The sequence below is a fragment of the Peromyscus maniculatus genome, chromosome 4, assembly GCF_049852395.1.
Source record: "Peromyscus maniculatus bairdii isolate BWxNUB_F1_BW_parent chromosome 4, HU_Pman_BW_mat_3.1, whole genome shotgun sequence".
NCBI classification, from domain to species: domain Eukaryota; kingdom Metazoa; phylum Chordata; class Mammalia; order Rodentia; family Cricetidae; genus Peromyscus; species Peromyscus maniculatus.
Window position 1 is genome coordinate 90,445,442 of NC_134855.1, and position 17,143 is coordinate 90,462,584.

At 43.4% G+C, this 17,143-nt stretch overlaps 1 protein-coding gene across 1 annotated transcript in view; it reads right to left on the reverse strand.

Moving 5' to 3' along the window:
• Ryr3 (ryanodine receptor 3) overlaps positions 1-17,143 on the reverse strand; it is a 535,270-nt gene that overhangs the window by 124,373 nt on the left and 393,754 nt on the right. Inside the window, exons 44-49 of the mRNA XM_076570297.1 lie at positions 15,070-15,250; positions 14,013-14,121; positions 12,027-12,147; positions 10,052-10,221; positions 6,964-7,184; positions 1,372-1,462 (exon numbers count right to left, since the gene is read on the reverse strand). Of these exons, the coding sequence (XP_076426412.1) occupies positions 1,372-1,462; positions 6,964-7,184; positions 10,052-10,221; positions 12,027-12,147; positions 14,013-14,121; positions 15,070-15,250 (893 nt within the window). The remainder of the gene's footprint in view (positions 1-1,371; positions 1,463-6,963; positions 7,185-10,051; positions 10,222-12,026; positions 12,148-14,012; positions 14,122-15,069; positions 15,251-17,143) is intronic.

The window sequence follows — 17,143 nt, forward strand, 5'->3', positions numbered from 1 at the left end:
AGGACAGTGGACAGAAAATTGTGGGTTTGAAGATTGATGGTTGTCTGTGGCTTCCTGGTCTCTCTGGCCTTTGTACAGCTCAAAGTGACAGCCGTTCCATAGGTGGCCAGAGGAGGGTTACATTAGAGTAACATCTCTTCCCAGCAGGTAGGATTCACATCTAAGTGGGGGAAATGCCATTCCCATGAGATGTCAAAGTGAACTGACTGAGTGGCACCAGTAAGGCCTCTTAGGAGTCAGCATCACCTGAGAGCAGGGGTCTGTATGAGAAGCAGAGTCAAGTTAAGGAATGCAGACCACACCTTCAGCTACAGTACCCTTTGAGATTGAGACCCAGACTGTTAAGGTTGGAAGGAAAACTTAGTCCCGGAAGGACTGAGAACCTCAGCGATTGAGTAATGCTTCCTGCTGGTTATGAGACTGAACCAAAGGCTTCTGAAAGTTCTGGTTACCTCAATAAAAGATTCCCTTAACACCCTGCTTGAACTATTTCCTTAAAGAAAAAGAAAAAGAAAAAGAAAAAAAAAGGGGGGGATCATCAGTGTGGCTCATCTCTGCTGTCACTTCTTGGATTTGCAAGGAAGGTAGAGCCTCAGAGGGAAGTTGAAATGCTGCTCTCTGGAGTGGCTACTAACCCTAGCACCACCCGGGATTAGTTGTTTTGGGGCTATAATAGAGAAGTCATAAGAATGAGAAAATAGACAAAAAGTTTGTGTTCTTTTCATTAATAAATAGAAAAAAAAAAGCACCTGTTGTGGGTTTGGGGGGCACAGAACAATGTGGAAAGGACATTTTAGGTCCTTTGAAAGACCACAGGGAGGGCTGGAACAATGGCTCAGTGGGTAAGAGCACGGGCTGCTCTGCCATAGGACAGAGGCATATTCATAGAGGCTCACAACCATCTTTAACTCCAGTCCCAGGGAATCTGACACCCTCTTCTGGTCTCTGCCGGTACTGCATGTGGGTGTTGCCCAGCCATACACGTAGGCAAAACATTGGAACGTGCAAAATAATAAATAATAATTTTTAAAAAAGAAAAGAAAAACCACAGGGCTTTCAAAACTTTTTGAGGTTAAAATATTTTAAAAACCTAGTTAGGGTAAGAAAGGATAAACTCCAAGTCTCCTTAGAAATCTCTGATTAAAAATCAAGTAGTGGAAGGTAACTCAAGAGACCCACAGCAGGTCACAACCACAAGCCCAGGCTTTTGAAGTTGCAGATTCAAGCTGGAGATTGGTTTTCTGCATTGCACCTTGTGAAGCTGTCAAAATCTAACACTCGCATTGCTTCTCTAAATGTGTACGCTCTTCGCAGCCCCCAGCACATCTGCTGTGCCGTTGACTGCCCTTCTGTGGTGACGGCGATGTTTACCTTAAGAGGCATTTTGCAGTACTCGCTGAGCTGTGGCACATCAAAAACCAGACGTCGTAGGAGCTGCTGTAACATGGAAGGTCTCAAGTGACTGTGATTCAAAGAAGAACAGAAAGAGGGGACAAAGTAAATACCAAATGGTGGAAAGAGGAAGGAAGCAAAAACAAAAGGGCGAGAAAAAAGTGAGGGCTTAGTGGTGAAGGGCACTTGGTGCACGAACCTGAATTTGATCCCCTCCCCACCGCAGGAAGGAGAGAGTCAACTCTATAGAGCTGTTCTCAGAGCTACATGTGCCCTGTAGCACAGGAGGATGCAGGGGCACACACACACACACACACACACACACACACACACACACACACACACTCGCGCGCGCGCGCACACACACACACACACACACACTCACACACGCACACACACTCACACACACACACTCACACACTCGCACACACTCCATTCACACACAATAATAAAACATAAAATTTAAAAAGAGGCACAAATTAGGGTTAAGCATCAAAAACAAAGAGTGTCTAAACATAGATCTTAGACAAGTGATAGTGGATGGTAAAGCCATGCATTTAAAAATGGGATATGGTTAAAATATAAAAAGGGACATGTGCTAATGAATTAGGACAGTTAAGATTAAATTCCAGCTACCGTGAACCATCATGTTCTGGGGTCTGTGCACTGAAAATGTATTCAGTGGCCACGTGCAAAGTACGTAACAGATAGAAGATGCAGCTGGCTTCATAGCCATCTCTAAGGACTTCTAAGAACTAAGAACTGCTTTTCTTTCTTTCTTTCTTTTTAAAGACAGGGTCTCACTGTGTAACTGCAAAGAGAGAAGACATAATTGATCAGCTGCAGAGGTGGAATCTGAGGCCATCTACTGGTATGGTCTGAAGGCAACCATAAAGTCTCCCTGGTTACAATCTGATCCAGGAATTTCACACTATTGGGACTATTTCTTCGGGCTTTTGTTCTCAGGACAACTCTGTAAATGGCAAACAGTAACTAAAAATTAATTAAAGACTTATCAAATTATACTGTTCACGACTGTGGTATTTGGTGCAAGTAAATTCTGAGACAGAGAAGGAGAGCTAGGAGAGGTTAACTTTCATTCTTCAGATGCCAAACTAAAGTCAAGAGGGACCTATGGATTCTCTCCAGAGCATGAACACACACACACACACACATACACACACACACACACACACACACACACCGAACACATACACTTATACACATACATACATATACACACAATACACACACCAGAACACATACACTTACACACACACATACATATACACACCAGAACACACACACACACACACACACACACACACACACACACACACACACGAGTTTGCTATAAAGTTTCAGTTCATGAGTCCCCAAATTCCTTTCATAGATACCTAAGGAGCTAGGGAGGTGAGACCAGTTGGTAAAGGAGACATAACAGAAAATTCGTCAAAGCACCTTCAGCAAGGAGGATGGATGCAGGTAGAGGGGGACAAAACCTATTTATATCACAACTTTCCAAGAACTGGTCTCGTGATAAAAAGCCCTGGGCTGAGAAAGGCTAATCAAAACCCATTCCCAAAGCAGCAGCCCTATCACTGAATCTCGTAATTAAAACTTAAAATTGACTCAGTGTTTCTTATTACTGTTTAGATAGTCAGCAACTGTCACCCAAGACTAACTTGAATAAAGGAGGGGGCAATAAATCTGTGACCCTATTGTTGACTGACTGTCCTGGTTAGTTTCATTATCAACTTGACACAATCTAGAGTCATCAAGGGAAGGGGGCCTCTACTGAGAAAATGCCTCCAAAAGATTGGCTTGGGCAAGCCTGTGCCGAATTTTCTTAATTAGTAGTTGATGTGAGAGGTGGGTGGGGCCACCCAGGCTGTGATCCTGGGTTCTCTAGGACAGTTGGCTGAACAAGCCTTGGGAGCAAGCCAGTAAGCAGCACCCCTCCATATCTTCTCCTCAGCTTCTGCCTCCAGGTTTCTGTCCTGTTTGAGTTCCTGTCCTGTCTTCCTTCAATACTGAACAGCCATAAAACCAGATAAACCCTTTCCTCTCTAACTTGCTTTTTGGTCATGGTGTTTCACCATAGCAATAGAATCCTAACCATGACATTGACTTATTATAAATAAGTAATAAAATGCCTGCTGTACCTGGAGCTCAAAACTGGGAGAAGAGAAGAACATTGCCCCCAGAACTACAGGAACAGAATGCGGAGCTTCATTTCAGGTTCAATGTAAACTTCTGCTTTCCCCAAACTCTGGTTTCTTTGAAGCTATTTCTAGTTCTGATCAGTCACATGAACCTGGCTTTTCTATTTGGAAAGAGTAATGCCAAGGTGCCACGTTCCTTTCTTGATGTGTTCTAATCTGAGTTCAGATCCAGCCAAAGTCAGACCAAGGACAGCTTAGCTCTTCAAACAGGCACAGCATTGACACTGTCAGAGGGGAGATGTTCTTGAGTAAAGCTATTACTTAGTTCTGTCACCTCCACTGAGGAGGAAGGTGGAGACCTACATCAGTAAGTGCTGAGGCCAGAATTCTTCCTTTTCAGGTGCTGAAGCAGAGAACCCCAGTCTCCACAATCCTTAGTGGGTCAGTGTGTCTACAATCTTTGTCATCTTGCAAGACCACCGCCCCTTTATTTAACTTAATTTCTACCAATGATAGCAATGTTGGAATGAATGAAGTAGTCTGTATTAGTGTCTTAGTTCGGGTCTCTTGCTGCAAGGAAACACTATGAACAGAAAGCAAGCTGGTAGGAAAGGGATTATTTGGATTACACTTCCATATTGCTATTCGTCATCAAAGTGAGGACAGGAACTCAAATAGTGCAGGAACCTGGAGGCAGGAGCTGATGCAGAGGTCATAGAGGGGTGCTGCTCAGTGGCTTGCTCCCCATGGCTTGCTCAGCTTGCTTTCTTCTAGAACCCAGGACCATCAGCCTAGGACTTCTACAATGAACTGGGCCCTCTACCATCAATCACTAATTAAGAAAATGCCTTACAGTGGGATCTTATGGAGGCATTTTCTCAATTGAGGTTCCTTTCTTTTAGATAACTCTAGCTTGTGTCAAGTTTACATAAAACTAGCCAGCACATTTGACCCCTTGTCAACTTGACACACAAACACATCACTATTAAACCACAATCTTTCCTTTCTTATTTGTCCCCAAGATCCCACATTAAAATTATACATAATTTTAAAAGTCCCACAGTCTTTACAAATTCAGACACATTAAAATTTCAGTCTCTTTAAAATATCCATTCTCTCTAAAAATCCCAAATCTCTTTTAAAATTCAGAGTCTTTCAGCTGTGGGCTCCTGTAAAAATTAAAATTAAATTAAATGCCTTCTTACTTCAAGAGGGAAGAACCAGGGCACAGTCACAAATCCAAACAAAACCAAACCCGAACTGTGTAAACAACACAATGTCCAACATTAGGGATTCGCTCACAATCTTCTGGGGTCCTCCAAGAGGCTTGGGTCACTTCTCCAGCTCTGCCCTCTGCATCACGGACAGCTTATCTTCTAAGCTCAGGCTGGCTCCACTTCCCACTGCTGCTGTTCTTGGTGGTCATCCCATGGTACTGGCACCTCCAAAAATGCGGGGGTCTTCTGCTGCAGCTGGGCTGCACTTTCATCAATAGCCTCTCATAGGCTCTCTTCATGGTGCCAAGCCTCAATTTCTTTGTCTGGTTCCTTCAATCCTGGGCCTTCAACTGCCACTGAGGCTGCACCTTCACCAATGGTCTCTCCTGGCCTCTCACAGTGGCAAGCCTCAGCTGCTCTCCATGACCCCTTCATGCCTTCAAAACCAACCACCTAGGTGTCTCATACACTACCAAGTTCTGCTTCCAGCATGAGGTACAACCTTGGCCACCGCTGGACCACAGCTTCCGTGTGCTGACTCTCAGGAAACACTTCGCACAAGATTTCACCTCAGCCATGCTGTTCTCTTCTCAATCACCACTAATTTCTCAGCTCCAGTTAACCAGCATCAGTTGTCTCAGGAACACAAAGGTTTCACTTCAGTGGTGCTGGTCTCTTGTTAATCATGGCTGACTCTTTTTGTGGCTTGATTGTTCTTTTTAATATTGAGTAATATTACATATCCTGGGCTTACACTGTTTATTGACTTACTGAAGCTTTGTTAATGATGACTAACATAATATAAAAATCAAGTTTTTATATAATTATATATATACATATATGTATATATATACAGTGTATATATAATGGCTAACATGATATATGATGTGAACTGTCAAATAATTTGAGTAAACACAAAGGAATATGATTATTGAAATTGCAGTAAGAGCTTTTGAGCTTTGTGAGAAACTGCCTGACAGAGGTTGTCTGACAAAGTAGATGCACTGTGTTGTATTCCCATGAACAGCCAATGAGAGTCCTGCCTACCAAACATCTTCAACTTCTGTATTCCCATGAACAGCCAATGAGAATCCTGCCTGCCCCACATCTTCAACTTCTGTATTCCCATGAACAGCCAATACGAGTCCTGCCTGCCCCACATCTTCAGCCTTTGAGTCACCATCATTGCATCGTCTAATAGGTGTGTCACAATATCACATAGCTGAGGTTGCCTTTTAGTTGACGTTTGAATGATGAACAGTTCTGATGGATTTTCTTCTAGCCATCATGAGCCTTCTAATGGGTGTGATGGGGACACATGTCATTAAGAAGAATCAGGAACAATGTCCCTCTGGCCCCTAAAGTGGGAGCCTGTTGACCATTTCACTAGTGATTCTCAATCACACTACGTACCATTAGTAGAGCCAATTACTCAAAGCTTCAATGCTGGAGTCCTGGATTCTATCCTGGGGCTGGGATGTGGTATGGGAACTGGGAAATGTATCCAGATCTCACACAGTGACTCTAATACACAGGCTAGCAGGGGCACTACTGGATTACAGCAGCAGGTTGGAATCCTAGACCATGGTGTGAGACCAGTTGCTGAAAAGCACCTCATCCTTTGTCCTTCCGGACTTGATGCAGATTCCCAATGTTCTTTGTTGGCTTTGACGCCTGCTTACATTGGCTGTTGTCACCATTCCCCACTGTGACCAGATTCCTTGCTCCAGTCATGGAGACCTGGAGGTAAACTGTTCTGATTTACACATGGAGTCTGGTTTCTATGTAAAAGTTCTCCGTTAGACGGTAGAGAAATCTTTCTGGGTCTCTCTTCAGAACTAGACAATTACTTCATTAGAGAAATACTTCAGGCACAAGTGACAAAAATTTTTTTTCCTGATTTTTCACCCCAGTGGGTAAATCCTGAGCTGTGTCCTCCTCTTCCCCATAATGAGAGATGATTCCAAGGAAGATTATGTGACAAGACAGGTAACAAGCACATTTGAAGAGAGATGGTTGGGGGAAGGCTGGGCACATGATGAAGGGCTGGTAGTTTCCTCAGACTTTCTCATCAGTTTCACAATGCATTATTGTGTTATGCAGTTGTGCACTGTATAACTGTGTCACACGTAAATACACTTGGCAGGGATGCATAGGCACAAGTCAAAAGCAAAGGAGAGCACACTTACTTGCAAATGGCAAGTAAACATTCTTCTATTGTGTCCCTCTGAGCCTTGGTGAGGGACCGTCCTTTGGAAAGCCGGTATATTGTCTGCAGTGTAGAATCAATCAGAGAGGTGCAGTGCTCTGTCCCAGAAAAGAGAGGGGCGCATCTAGTAAGGAGTGGGAGCACGGCCGAGCATATATACCTGTTCAGTGCCAGCGCAGCCTCGGTGGTGCTGAGGGACACCTGAGAGAGGGAGGGCGGGCGTTAGTTAACCTCGCAGAAAGCGGCCAGATCATCTAGGGCATGGGGCCCCACGGAAGATCAGGGAAACTTACACAGGGCTGTACTCAGCCTGTCTGGAGAGGGCAAGAGTCCTTGTGCACATAGATAAGCACTGGAGAAGCCAGGAAAGTTAAGCACACAGGCAGCCTTCAAAGGAAGGGGATGTTTAACCTGTTCTTCCTGGAATGCTGGGAATGGATGTCGTTTACAACCTGGTTATCCTTTGCTGTCTGATGAGCCAGACTCCGTCCAGTCCATATCTCCCAGAATTTAGGTTTTACTTATCCCAGACCTTGCTTCTAGGCCTTCTTGAGAGAGATGTCATTTGTACTTCACAACAGTGTAAGTGACTTCTTTGTTTTTCACAGGGCCAGACCAAATCCTGGCTCCTGCAGGCATTATGTTTACCCCAGTCATTCTCCCTAGACCTTGAGTGTTGTTTCTAAGTCAACAAGAACCCATATTATGAATGAAACCACACATACTCTGTAAAGAGCTTCGATGTAAACATGTCTTAAACTTTGTTGTACTCATGGAACTGAGTTAGTTTTTACCTGAGAACTTTTTCCCAAAATTGTGCCATGCTTAAATATGGCAAAAATAAACAAGCTTAGGTCAGACTCTTAAAGTGTTGACCCAGCACCAGTTACCTAAATTGGACTGAACTGAGCATCATTCTTCCCTCACCTGGATCATTTCCCTGCCAGCTGTAAAGCCTGGAGGACCCCTAAACACCTATCCACCTCTCTTTCCCATTTAAAAGAAAAAAAAGATTAGCCCCTACCCCCAGAAACAAAGCAAACATCTAAAAATGGCTGGATTCTAAATGGTCTCAAAGAAGAATTTTAAACCCTCACTAAAATCAGTTGATGGGCATCACCTGATACTGAATGTCCAGGTTCCAGGCTATTACATCCTTATTCTGGATTGAGCTCTCACTTGTCACCTTATAAGAGTCTCACATATTGTCCCCTGTGATCAAGGTTAACGTGGGTGTATACCACACTGTCTTTCAAATTCACCAGCTTTACAAAGTAAAAGTGGCTCTCTGACGCCCACTAGTTAAAGTTCTGTGGGCAGTTCACCATCTGATGAATGATACGAAGGTTGACCTCACTAGAGGGAACCAGGCGCTGCCTGAGAAGTATAAAAAGGAACAGAAATCTAGGGCCTTCTCTAATGCTCGGGTATAATCCTCGCTCACAATGTTCCTCTTTGTAAACTTAGATGGACAAGCTGAATTCAGGGAAGATCCATTTAGTGACACTAAATATAGCCAAAGAGTGACTAACGTCATTGTTGAAAACTGAAGGACTTCAAAAGAAGCCTCGAGACCCACAGAGATAAAGTGTCATTATTTCCTACAATTATCACAGCTATTATATCTGAATGAACATTTCCTACAACTTATGATTTGAAAAACTGTTTCTTTGAACCCTTCACAGTTCTGGGTGTTCATATTAATTATCAGAAGTTTGTCTTCTGGAGACACTGGTGACTATGCTGGAAAAAATAGCTTGTCTTTCACATTTATCTCTTTCAGAGGCTGAGTAGTTCAGATGAGGAAGCAGGGCTTTGATTCCCGTGGCTTGGAAGTTCTCAGATGAGGAACTGAACATAAACCCTCGCTATTTATTTATCTTTTGGAGGGGCAGATGGTGCTTTGGCAAGCATGTGATCAAACATCAAATGCTAGACTAGAATTTGCTGTTTGAACTACAAAAAAAAAAAAAAAAAAAAAAAAGAGCTTTAATCAGGAAACTTGAAGTCCACGCACGAATTTTAAATGTTATTTTTAAAACTGAGGGATTTATAGAAAAGCTCCAAACAAAAGTAGTGGTAGGTGGAATATGGTGAAGATATGAAAGAATCTTATGGCTCAGACTCCTTCATTGATAGACCACTCCTTATTTTCATGCCATGTCTCCATGAGTGAATGAATGTATGTGCTGCCCACAAAACCCTCACTCCAGAACTCGCATTTCTGTTTACTGAACACCAGGTGGTGCCTTTGAGAAACCTAACTGCAAAGAAGCCTGTAAGAAGAGAGTTTTTGAAATTAAGCACATCCAGCTTGTTGCATCCTTCTCTCCCTCCCCTCGAAGGCACAGATATGAAAGCTGGCATCTCTTATATTGTGGTCAGACACTTCTTGTCTTGATGCCTGTGGATGCTGGATTTCTTTACCCCAGCTTTAAGTTCCAACTGTGCCTTTGCCCTTGGCTTCTTGTACTGACCTCTGTCACACCTCTGACGACAGACTATTCTTCCTGGTGGTCAGTGCATGGGGCAAAATAAGTGAGAATGGGAAGAGTATCCCTAGCCTGAAATGCTTTCAGTCAGCCCTTTCCATCAACAACAGAATCATATTCTCACAAGAGTGTGATTTCTTTTCTTTCTTTCTTTTTTTTATTTTTGGTCTCCTGGGGGACTTTTGTCCATACTTGGTTCTAAGCCAGAGTTTGATAATAGAAAAATTGCTCCTGGTACCTAATGGGTAGCCAGACATGCTATGAAAACATACTATGCTGAATATCCTAGTCTGGTTCCCTCTTCCCATTTCCTCAAAAAATAGTGTCCCAAGGTTTGAGAAACTTCAATTGAAGGGACTGGAACCAAAAGTTAAGGCCAAATTTACCTACATGTAAATTTTTGGGCTAATAAATTAAGATCTTCCAGTTTTTGGTACCTCTGTTTTTCTCATTCTTTAGCAGACCATTAAAATATGACCGTCAAGTAGGCAGAAAATATGTGTTTCCAAGTCCAATGTGTCACTAACTTAACCATGAGGGGAATTCTCTTCTACACCCTTTATTTTAGCTACTTACTGTGTCTAGAGATGCAGATGCCCGTAAGTCAGGTAAAAACCCAACTTCCAGCAAGTGGAGCAGGAAGGTTTGATCTTTAATGCCATAAACACGGTCCAAGAACAGCACCATGGGTGCCTTGTGGTCTGGGCAGAAGTTGGCTGCCATGTCTGGCTCGCTGACTGATCCATCTGAAAGACAAAACACATGATTTCCTGTTTACGCAGTTTGAAAACACAGCATAGAACTTGTCTGTCTATAGCTTGTTGGGACAGGCAACAGAAAGTTTAGAAATAAGAACTAAGTCGGAAGCAGCTTCATCTAGGCAGCTGGAAGCAACGGTCAAATTTTTATGAGCTGATTATTAAACACATTTTTAATTAAAGTTTAAATTTTCAGTGAAGTAGATTATATTTTTAAAGGCAATCCACAGTCATAGTTCACCGATTTGTAACAGTACTATAGAGTATACTCAGTTATATCAGCTGTAATTTATATATTGAAATAGAACATGATGGTATGCTTTAGGCCTTCTGTTTCCAACTCCATGTTCTGTGATACCACATTGGAAGCATGGAAGTAACCTACAATGGGAATATTTATCCTACACAAAAAAAGAAATTTCTAGGAAATCAAGGCTTGAGTTGTTGCTCTTTTGGTGGATGATGTAGGAATGTGAGGGGTAAAATGCTAAGAAAGTAGATTAAATTTAATAATATGCCATATCTGTAGTCATCACACCACAGTGCAAAATAGCAAGTACTCCTTCAGTGTCTGCTCTAGGGGATCCTTAGACCAAGTTACTCCATTATTTTAATCTTATTTGAATGAAAAAAAAAAAACTGGCTCAAGGATAACGTGAGGAATCCACAGGAAAAATAAACCTGCTTGGCCTGGGGAATAGAAAGACTTTTTAGGGAGGATGAAAGACAGCCTTCTCTCTCCAGTCTTGCACCAAAAACTAGAAAAGAGATCCCCAAATGACCAAGAGCCACGGCACATGCGAGTATTGGATTGGATTTCTAAGGCATCCCGAGAGGCACAGGGCTGAAGCGTTGTCCAGCTTAGGGCCTCCTCCCGCCAATTAGTCTGTGTGGACTGGTAAGGGGGAAGGGCACCAGGGCAGCCTCTCCTCCCTGAGCACAAGGAAGATTGGGTGCTGAATGTCTGAGGCTGGCTTGGTTTCATACACAGCTGTGGTGCTTTGATGAATACTGTTTCTGTGGGATTCAGCAAGTGTTTTGTGCTAAAAGAAAGCACCACATCATTGGGAAACATGGAGTCTGACATCTATTTTCTTTATCCTGTTTCCTCAGACACATTATTACTCAACTGTGCTTTATGAAGTTATAAAAGTGGCACATATTCTAGAATATTTTATAAAATGCATATTCTACAACAATTTCCATATTTATTTGCCTATGAGCCCCTACTACGTAAGCGTATTAAACTATCCTTTGAAGGTGTTCCGTGGAATGGCAGTTTGGGAAACATTGCAACAGCCAGACTCATGCTATCTTTTTAATTCCACCATGTGCCTGAAGACCAGGCAGGGTGACTCAGAGAATTAAAATGCTTTGGGGATGATTGGTGTCAAATGCCACAAGTAGCGGTGGTGGTAACTTATCCTTGGCTATGAGATCTTCCAGGTCCACGGCAGAAGACAGTCTGCAAGTCTACTGGCTATCTCACTCTCCCAGGGCACACTGGCAGGGGAGAAATCAGGCCATGGTAAGGGTTGTCACCTGCTCATTTTATCACCCTTCAGAAGGCCAGAGTGGTCCCTGGTCCCAGAATGGTGACAGCAGTCTGTACCTGAGGGCCCAAGATTTGACACAGGGAAGTGGATGACAGAGGAACTAGGTTAAGTCTACAGAAAACTCATCACTGGAAAAAGAGCAAGCAAGGCATTTCATCTGGCAGGGGACTCTAGCAGAGTCCTGCTGCTGAGCAGGCAAGTACTAGAGGTGGGCTCAGCCTAAAGCTGCTTCCCTACCTTTGTTTAGGGAGGGCAGTTTCAGGGGTATGCTGATGATCCCAACCAGGTCTTCTGTGGGGACCAGGGAGCGCAGGATGGACCGGATCCGGATAGCTTCCCCTTTCCCTGTTTGAATGAGCTGTCACACAGGAAAGAGATAAAAAAAGATGAAGCCCCCACACCTGCCACACTGCATCTCCTAACCTATGGCAGGAAAATGGTCCCACCGTCAGGGGTCTGCTTCTGAGTCCCCCCAGTTGCTGTTGATATGTGTCGCTTCAGGAAACTTCTTCTTGATTTACTGCAGAAAAGGAGACCGAGGGATAAATCCATTGAAAGCAGGCACATTCTTTCTTTACTGAGGCTGAAACCCTCAGCAGTTAAAGTATCTACCCTCAGCAGGGAGTCCTCACAGCCATGTCAGAAGTGCTGATACTGTGTCCACAATACCAGATTTCAGAATTGTAGCAGATGAGAAAATGACTTACAAATTTCAGTTTCTTCTGAGCTTGAAGAATGGTGGGGGTGGGCATGAAGAGTGTAGACATTGTCAAAGATAATTTGAGTGTTTTGTTGGAGTCATCCCAAGGAGGATAGGTTTATTCACACGCACGACCAATTGGTCAATCTGCATGTACACAAGTGTACATATCTATCTTCCTGCAGCAGAGGTCTCCAAAGAGGGGCCAGCGGACTTTCTGCTGAGCAGTAACTATCCAGGAGCACAAGATCAGATCTACCCCATGTGGACTGGTGCATTCTGAGACATGGGGCTCAGTGGCCCCAGAGAAAGCAGGAGCCTATTCATCTACCCTGCCTGCCACCTCTCTTTCTAGTGGGTTGTCAGTAATGATGCAGCTTACCTCTTTCTCTCTGCAGAAGGAGAAGGGGACAGGGAGGGGTTCTGAGAAGATGTGTAGGCGTGTGCGTGCGTGCGTGCGTGCGTGCGTGCGTGCGTGCGTGCGTGTGTGTGTGTGTGTGTGTGTGTGTGTGTGTGTGTACAATGGGGCAGGGAAGTGGTAGGCAGAAGAGAAGGTATTTATTTCTTCCTTAGGCAGGCTCTGGTGAACTAGCTTTCACATTCTGTCTTTTTGAGAACATGTCTGCTATGTAACTTGCTTCCAGAAGTAATACAGTGTGATCAAGAGAACTGGAGTATGAACAAAAGGGGTTTGACGACATGTCTCCAAGTTCTAGACACCCTGCTGTTTCCCTGGCTTCCTTCTGAGTTCCTTTCTTTGCTTAAAGGAACTGAAATGTAAAGGCGGGTTGATTTGATAGGGCTAGTGTATCACAGAAGGAACTGGAATCCTAGTGAATCTCAACAGCCTCCAACACCAAGATTTAAGTTTTTCTTCTGTTAAAAAGAGCAACTATTTCCTTTCAATTTCAGTGTGAGGATTTATATGAAATAACACCAACTATCCCATCAGCCAGGGTGAAAAATGGAAGGGAAGCAACACTTTCCAGACCCAAACTGGAGGTCTGAGAAGACATCACATCAGATAGAACCATCTTTGTGTGTGTGCCTGCAAAACTGACTGCTCCCCTAGAGCCCAGAACCACGGTCATCGAGACAGTATTTCCCACACAGAGTGTCCCTATGGCACCCATGAGGCCATTAACAGTAGCATGGCCAAAAATCAGGTTAGCCACATTTTGGCCAAGCTGAGGGACATGGAAGCCTCATTTTGGAAGGCCATTTAAACAAAATGTGTGGAGACTATACCCAGATAGTACCAAAGAGAATACACACACACACACACACACACACACACACACACACACACACACACACACACACACCCACACACCTTTTTCTTCCTCAGAAAGTGGCCCATTCAGGCATTTGAAGCAGAAACTACTTTGGTGTTAGCTAAAAGAAACCTAGAGAGAACCTTGTTAGCCAATGCCAGGCACAGATGAAGAAACTACATTCAGGAATTCTCTAGTGTTCTTGACTCAGGCTCCTCAAAGCTGCTGTGAGTAAATGGTATCACTTACATGCATTTCAGGAGCACAGCGGCCCAGTAGATCTATAAGAGCTGAATAAAACGACATAATCGCATTGCCCATGTGCACAATCTCTTCCTCCTCTTCATCATCCTCTGTGCTGCAGGGAAAGAATCAACATGGGGAAGGCGTGTGAGAGACTGCCATGTTGTTAGGCAGATACTGCTTATTTAAAACACTCCATTCGGGTTGAATAAACTTTCCCTCACAACTCCCCACTTCAGAAGCTGATAAGCTGGTTTTATTCATTACGCTCAAAGGACCCAAATATTTTTCCATGATAGCTTTAGGGTCCCATGAACCTTGAAACATGAGTTTAGGTACTACCCACCATTCATTCCCCCTTCCTTTCTGAATGTCCATGGAAAGCTAGTTACACAAGGAGTCAGGAGGGCTATGTTCACGTTCTGGCTATGAGGTTATCAAACTCTATTACTTCAGGTCTTAGTTTTATCTCATGTTATGCAAGAATGTTGAGACAAATGTGTTTTGAGTTCTCTCTGGTCTACTAAGTGATCTGTCAGAATTGATGACAAGGAGGAAAAAGAGCCAACTGTTTGGAGGGTCAACTCTGGTGGGTTACACACATTCTGCAGACCATGGGATATAAACTAGGTAAATAAAGGCAAATGACTACTGAACATGATAGAGGGACAGTGACAAGGCAACCAGATACTGTACCAACTCAGCTCTGAACCTTTAAACTCCACAATCAGCTGCGAGGAAGCCAAACACTCAAAACGCTTTCCTGAGCATCCTCCTGAGGCGATGCTGTACGCAGGTGCTGTAGAAACTAGAAGGCTTTGCTGCCTCAGTGGTTTGCCAGCTGTGCTGAATGGTCTAAAGGAATGGAAGGAGCTGGTTCTGATCCCTAGGCTCTCTGGGCAAGTCATAACCATAATGGGCCTGACAAAGTGATTTTAAGTGTTTTAACCACCATAAAACATCTGTGCTCTTTCTACCGGCAAATACGGGCCCACCCTAGTGGTTCACTGACTGACAGTGTTTGGCAGCCTACCATCTGCACACACAGGAGTCATTCACTTACACTTCTGTCTTGTAACCCTGGGAGGGGAGGTCAAGTGCCGGGTTCTCGGAGATCTTAATGGCACCCTGCATAGCCGCCAGCAGTCCGTTTCCTCCTTCACCCCTCAGAGCTGGGCCAAAGCACTCAGGACGTCTGATGAGCAGCTTGACCACAACGCTGGCATTCTCCTCTACACTTTCACCTGAGGAAAAGAAAGGCCTGGTGTCCTTTGCACTAGAAAGGGCAACCTCCAAGTTATTTGTAGCTGATAAGCTGGGAGAATAGCATTTCATTCTCTTTGTCACCTGTTAATAGTATGAGGAAATATTGACGAAAGAAAGGTGACCTCCAATAAATGAGGGAGATCTATTCATTACACAGTTGGCCATTATGGAATAGAATTTTGATTTTCAGCTCAGGATTTTTACCTCTGAGATAACCCCACCATGTTGAGGTGCTCAGAGGGTACATATACCACTCAATCTGCTATTACAAGTTCATTTACAAGTGACTTGGGGACAAAAGAGCCTCACATCTTACTAGGTGCCTTCTGAGTTAACACTTGGCTTCCTTCCTTGAAAGGAGGTAAGAAGATAACTCAAGCTGGCCTGCCTCAGCCGGCCTGGGGAAATGATACCATAGCTCTTCACCTGATGACTCTTATGGAGTCACATATATATTCCAGAAGAGCCTGGCTTCGTAGGGCAGACCTCATCATATCTGAAGTCATTGATCAGGATGAAGAATCTGCTGGATAAACTTTTCTAATAATAGCTATGAGAGAAAGGACAGGACAGAATGCTATGCTCTCTGCATTTTTCTTTGGAGGATCCAAGGAAAAACCGGACAGTGACAAAGGAAAAGGAACATTTAGTAAAGGAGAGCTGTTGAGTCTCAGAACCATCGTTTACATTCCAAAGCAGTGTTACAACTTGCTCAAACAATTTACAAAACATACCTTCTTTCTTGAGTGAAATCCTAGTTTGTGTTTGAGAATGTGATCCCTGAGCCAGACTCTAAGGCATTTTTTTCTTATATGTATTATATGAAACCTAAAGAACAATGCTCTTTTCTTCAAAACCACTAAGTATTTCTTGGAAGGGATGAACTATATATAAGAGAGTGTCCATTTAGATAGGCTATGGCATTATTAATTCCTCTGAAGGCACACCTCACATTGTCACAGTCTAAAACAATAACAATCTATTTCACAGTTTCCAGACTCTGGACTTTGGGAGTTGGTTAAGCTAGATGGTCTTGGCTTGGGATTCACTTGAAGTTGCAGTCTCAGGGTTGGTTTGGGCCGCAGTCTTCTGGAGAGATGTCTGCAGCTAGGGGATCAGCTTCTAAATTCACTATATGGCTGTTGGCATGATGCTTCAGTTTCTTGTTGGATGGTAGATTTGGCCTCAGCTCCTTACCATGTTGAACTCTTTGGAGGGCTGCTTGAATGTTCTTATGACATGGCCACTGACGTGCCACAGATCAAGAGAATAAGGTAGAAACTGCAGTGCTTTTAGCAATCTGGTTATACAAGGTTATTTTGCAGTACTTTACTCATTAGATGTGATTCACCAAACCTAGCTCATACTTAAAGGAAGAAGATTTAGACTCCATGTTCTGGAGGGAGATAATTTAGATAATTATAATTTAGATAATTTAGAGACATATTTAAAAACTAACTGGACAGTTTAAATTTTCATGAATTTTTTTTATTTAGAATAATTAAGGCTGGGAATATATCTCAGTGGCAGAGCACTTGCCTAGCTTGTTCACAACCCTGGGATTAATCTCCAGCACCACCTAAAAGTGCTACAATTAAGGCATAAGAATGGTAACACTGTGGGATTGTGAGGATGTTTTAGAATTATGTTCACATCATCCAGAATTTTTCATTAAACTGAATTTAAACAGCTTATTGTTGTTTACTAATTGCCATATAGCTCATTTCTTCACGGAGAGTTTAGAGAATCTGTGAAGATATTTGCCATGTAGAAGCTAGGCACAGAAGCATATGTCCATAATCCCCGGACTAGGAGGCTGAGTCAGGAGAAGTGCATGTTCAAGGCCAGCCTGGAATGCAGAGTGAGACCCT